The sequence below is a fragment of the Pagrus pagrus genome, assembly GCF_965226575.1.
Source record: "Pagrus pagrus genome assembly, chromosome: 10".
NCBI classification, from domain to species: domain Eukaryota; kingdom Metazoa; phylum Chordata; class Actinopteri; order Spariformes; family Sparidae; genus Pagrus; species Pagrus pagrus.
This window is the reverse complement of record NC_140194.1, coordinates 476,751-481,750: the sequence shown is the minus strand read 5'-3', so window position 1 is coordinate 481,750 and position 5,000 is coordinate 476,751. Positions and strand designations below refer to the sequence as shown.

The 5,000-nt window shown below is 46.3% G+C and overlaps 3 protein-coding genes across 4 annotated transcripts in view; all 3 read left to right on the top strand.

Moving 5' to 3' along the window:
* LOC311264388 (uncharacterized protein) overlaps positions 1-888 on the top strand; it is a 3,215-nt gene extending 2,327 nt beyond the window's left edge. Inside the window, exon 3 of the mRNA XM_084365222.1 lies at positions 56-888. Within this exon, the coding sequence (XP_084221348.1) occupies positions 56-502 (447 nt within the window). The 3' untranslated portion in view covers positions 503-888. The remainder of the gene's footprint in view (positions 1-55) is intronic.
* The window catches only part of mphosph6 (M-phase phosphoprotein 6), a 70,195-nt gene that overhangs the window by 30,343 nt on the left and 34,852 nt on the right, over positions 1-5,000 (top strand). The gene's annotated exons all lie outside the window — the stretch shown is intronic.
* Positions 2,645-5,000, top strand: part of rbl2 (retinoblastoma-like 2 (p130)) — a 20,269-nt gene continuing 17,913 nt past the window's right edge. For both annotated transcript variants that reach the window (XM_084364102.1, XM_084364101.1), the window contains exon 1: positions 2,645-2,965. In XM_084364102.1, the coding sequence (XP_084220228.1) occupies positions 2,828-2,965 (138 nt within the window). In that variant the 5' untranslated portion in view covers positions 2,645-2,827. The remainder of the gene's footprint in view (positions 2,966-5,000) is intronic.

The window sequence follows — 5,000 nt, the reverse complement described above, 5'->3', positions numbered from 1 at the left end:
TGTGATGGTTGTTGCAGCTTTGATGGTGTTTTTCTGTTCTTGTTGTCACCTTCAGAAGTCAGTGGTGTGTGACGGCGTGGAGGTCCCCGTCCATCTCATCGGTGACACGTCGTTCCCTCTGAAGCCGTGGCTGATGAAGGGATACAGCACGGAGCACCAGCTCTCTGCCGAGCAGCGCCGCTTCACCTGCACCCTCAGCTCGGCACGCTCTGTGGTGGACACTGCTTTCACACGGCTGAAGGGACGCTGGAGGTGCCTCCTGAAGAAGAGCGACATCGACGTCTCCATGATGCCCAGAGTCGTGGCGGCCTGCTGCATTTTACACAACATCTGTGAGAACAGAGGCGACAGCTTCCTGCCGGAGTGGAACATTGAGATGGCGCCCGCTGCAGGTCATCTGATACAGCCCGACACTGAACCGTATGAGGAGGACACGTACTGCACTGCTGAGGTGATCAGACACACCATCACCTATAACCTGCTGACTATACTGCAGTACTGAGCCCTCGGGAGGGCCTCAGTGTTACCTGCACAGGTGAGACAGCTGCTCAGTAGAAACTGAACCGTCATTACTGAGGAGGAGGAACTGTGACACAAGTTGAACTGAGCCGTCTCCGTCGGGTCACCTGCCCTCCGTCGGGTCACCCGCCCTGTGTTGGTGCAGTTGACGGCACTTTTACATGAAAATCTTTGACAAGTTTAAAAAAGACGACTGAGACTGTGGATTGTGTCAGAACAGTGAATCACTGACTCTCAGCTCAGATCAACATCCGCTCCTCTTTCTGACACCGTCAACATTAAGGCAGCTGAAACATGTATTGAACGTTACTGTAGTAATCAGATTACTGAAGTCCTCACTGTTTAATAAAATGAATCTGCATTAATGAACCATCATCTGTCGCGCTGTGACTGGTCACACTGATGGAACATTACCTGGTACACTGTCAGTGATGGTGTGGTTTCCTCTGAGTGAGGGCGACTGTGCACATTTTTAAATGTAAAATCGACCCCAAATCATTATTTGTGGGTCGGGCGGGTCGATCCATATTTTCTTCCTCAGTTGCTGCTCCTGCATGTTGTAGCCGTCAGGTCACAGCTCAATCTATTTAAATCCAGGTATCATTCCTTAAAGGAGCTCTATGTGAGAACTTGGAGAACTGTACATGTATTAATCTCTTTTATTGGCCCTATGTGAGCAGATTGTAAGGTGATGTAAAGTGAGACCTTCCCGTCTCTGTCAGTACAAACCTGTGGACGATGTGTTGGAGCTGCTTAACGCTGCTGGACTCTGGACTGATTTCTCTGTGAAGGACTCGGGTCAGAGTTTCTGCAACAGTCTGAGGATGTGACTCTGGAGCGCCTCGTCTCAGGGCCTCTCCCCGCTCTGCTAACAGAGAGCCACAGTAGCTAATGTTAGCGTCGAGACAGAGTCTGCTAACATTAGCTAACGACCGGCTTCCACACAACACAGACACGTTCTCCACTCCTGTTTATCAAGAAAAATAAACAGTAGTTCCTCCATTTTAATTGTGTGCAGCTGAAATATGACTGACCCTGACATTTATCTGTTGCCATGGTGAATCAGCTTTATTGATGGCTTTATATTTATTCCCAACACACACTCTTAACTCTGAGCACACTCAGAGTTAACTCTGATCAGCTGATCTGGAAATGAAGATGATTTTTCCGCGTCGGGTTCAGTGAAGTCAGAGTTTACATTTAAACTAAGTTTGTAAAAGCTGCATCTGAAACTGTGACAGACCTGCTGGATGCTGTCGTGTTTTATAGCTGCTGTTAAAATAAGCACAATATAATTCAACACACAAAATACAATTTGTTATGTTTACTGTATATAAACATTCATAGTATGTACAGTCGAATCATGTTCTGCGTACATATTTTATCCATGAGACGTTACTAAAACTGTTCGTAGCTACAGTGGTAAAAGTAACTACTTTAACTCAAGTACTTTTACTCCATTACATTTATGTGGCAGTCGTCACTAAAGATGGTCTCCTCATGAAATGACACATTTCTGTATGTTAGCAACTGCTGGATTTACAGGAACTTCTACAAACTCATCTAACAGCAATGATCCAGTTCTAACTGAGCCACAGCGACAGCAGAACTCATATTATCACAGTAATATATTTAATAAGGAGGTTTATCCTCCTGCCTGTTGAACAGGATTCATTGAACTCGTGGACACGATTTGTTCACAAAAGATTAAAGACGGATCTCTGAGGCCGTCAGAGCTCAGCACGCTGAAGTAACAACTGTTTCACACTTGGAACATTTTGATAACAACACTGATGTTGAACTTTTATTGCAGTGGAGGATTTTATTTATATTAGTGGAGCTGCTTTAACTCAGCTGAACGCTTCCACTGAAATAAATGCTGACTGCTCGTCTTCCTTCTCATGTGGTTACATCTCATGTTCTGGTGCCATCCGTCAAAACAAACACAACCGGAAGTAGTAGTATCGTGTTGACGGCGGACCCGCCCCTCCGCGCGCAGCTACGCTCGTTTAGTGGGCTGAGGCAAGATACGCTGCTTTCGCGATTCTTGACGTTCTTTGCGCACAGAAGTGACGTCACACTCGTTCGCTCGCGGCTCTCCGTACGTCCGAAGCGGCTGCGCGTCGTCGCAGCTGTCAGTCAAAGGACATTTAAATGGCCACACTGAGCGGAGCCGGACGACCCACAGCACCGTAATAACGCTGTTACAGGAACATTCGGACAAACAGCTTCGTGAACTGCGTCTGCTCTTCTCCTCGGCAATCTTCTCTTCCTCTGAACCCGCCGGGTTCGTTCACAGAACCGCAAAATGAGCGACGATGACGACTTTTTGCAGAAAGCCCGGACCGGGTTTGAAGATCTGTGTCGGGGTTTGAACATGGACGAAGAGGCGAGCAGCGAGGCTTGGAGAACCTACGAGAACATCAGCAGGAACTTTACATTGGAGGTAAAATGAAGACGCGTCTCTGTGTGTCGGTGCTGTCGGTGCTGCGGCTCGGAGCCGGGCTCCATGTTCACTGTGACGCTGTTAGCTTGCTACTGTACCAACAAGCTAACTGTGTTAGCTCACAACAGTCTGTCGGTCTTAATGGACCGGGACGCAGCGACAGTCCCGCTGTAAGCGCCTCGTCCTGTTAGCTACAGCCGGCAGCTCGGTGCGATGCTAACCTAGCATAGCCCTCTATATAATGTAATCACACCCTGGCTTCTGACATGACGTGCTAATAATAACATTAATGCTAATAATAACAACAACAATAATACCGCTAATAATGATAATAATAGAATGTGTGGGAGCAGGAGGCCACTAGAGGGGAGGGTTTCCTTCAGGACTCAGGGAAGTCAACACTGATGATTAACGACACAACCTGCTTATTAAATATGTGTATTCATAGACACTTCAGGCTGAAGCTGCTCTCACAGGTGAGACTGACACCTGAGTATTGTGTTAAAGTACACCTGAGGTACTTAACTTGTACATCTGGAGGTAAACATTACATTTATTTGACAGTTGTAGTTTTCAGATGTGTGTCTATAAATATATGTTTTAAAATGTGTGACATTATTGTAGAACAAATAGTTCAAGCAACAAACTGTCCACCAACTACACAAGTTATTTTAAGGCATCTTTGCATTACATTTTGCTGGTAATGACTCAAAGTAACATGTTGAATGACTTGTAATGGATTACTTCTACAGTGTGGTATTACTGCTTTTGCCTGTGTAAGTATTCTGAGTACTTCGTCCTCCGCTGACTGCTGCAGAAGAGTATGTAAAGTAGTTAAAATTAATAAAACACAATCAATAACAACAACTTAACACCGCTCACACATTATTAATAATAATAATACAATATATATTGTTTATTTATTTATATAGAACTCATGGGCACCATTTTTCTCCTGAGTACTGTTTCCTGTCATACTTTAAGTACTTTTTGTTAATAATACTGTCACATTGCAGTTACATGGGCACAGAAATACATAAAAATACGACATTAGAACATTTTGAACTAAATTACATTTAAGAGACAATAAAAACAAAAGAAGAAATAAGCAAGTTGAGGTCGACTGATACGACTTCACCAGGGCTCATACTGACTAGTTACCTGACAGATTCAGATTACTCAGTGTAACCAATCAGATAGTTACAGATTTTAAATATGTAAACAATCTATCAGATATAAAAACTCTGACAGGAACAGATTACTGCAACATCAGTACTTTTACTTGTAGTGGAGTATTTTCACCGCATGGCATCACTACAATTACTAAGATCAGGACCTGAGTACTTCCTTCTCCACTGGGTTTCATTGGACCACATGCTTCATCAATGAATCAAGAAATTAATGATCAGATGGATCCATAATGAGAACGATGGCCAGTCACAGTTCTGATAATCAGCAGCTGAAGTCATTGATGACTGACAGTGTTTGATTGATGAGCTCACCTGTCTGACTTCCTCCTCCACACTTTTATCTCCTCCCTTTTATTATCCTCCTCCTCCCCCCTGACTCCCCCTCTGTCCTGTCCTCCCCTCCCTCCTCCTCTTCCTCTCCTCTCCTCTCCTCTCCTCTCCTCTCCTCTCCTCTCCCTCTCCTCTCCTCTCCTCCTCCTCCTCTCCTCCTCCTCCTCCTCCTCTCCTCTCCTCTCCTCCTCCTCCTCCTCCTCCTCTCCTCCTCTCTCCTCTCCTCTCCTCCTCTTCCTCCCCCTCCTCCTCCTCCTCCCCCTCTCCTCCTCCTCCCCCTCTCCTCCTCTCCTTCCCCTCCTCCTCCTCTCCTCTCCTCTCCTCTCCTCTCCTCTCCTCTCCTCTCCTCCTCTTCCTCCCCCTCTCCTCTCCTCCTCTTCCTCCCCCTCCTCCTCCTCCTCCCCTTCTCCTCTCCTCCTCCTCCTCCTCCTCCTCTCCTCTCCTCTCCTCTCCTCTCCTCTCCTCCTCCTCCTCCTCCTCCTCCCTCTCCTCTCCTCCCCCTCTCCTCCTCCTCC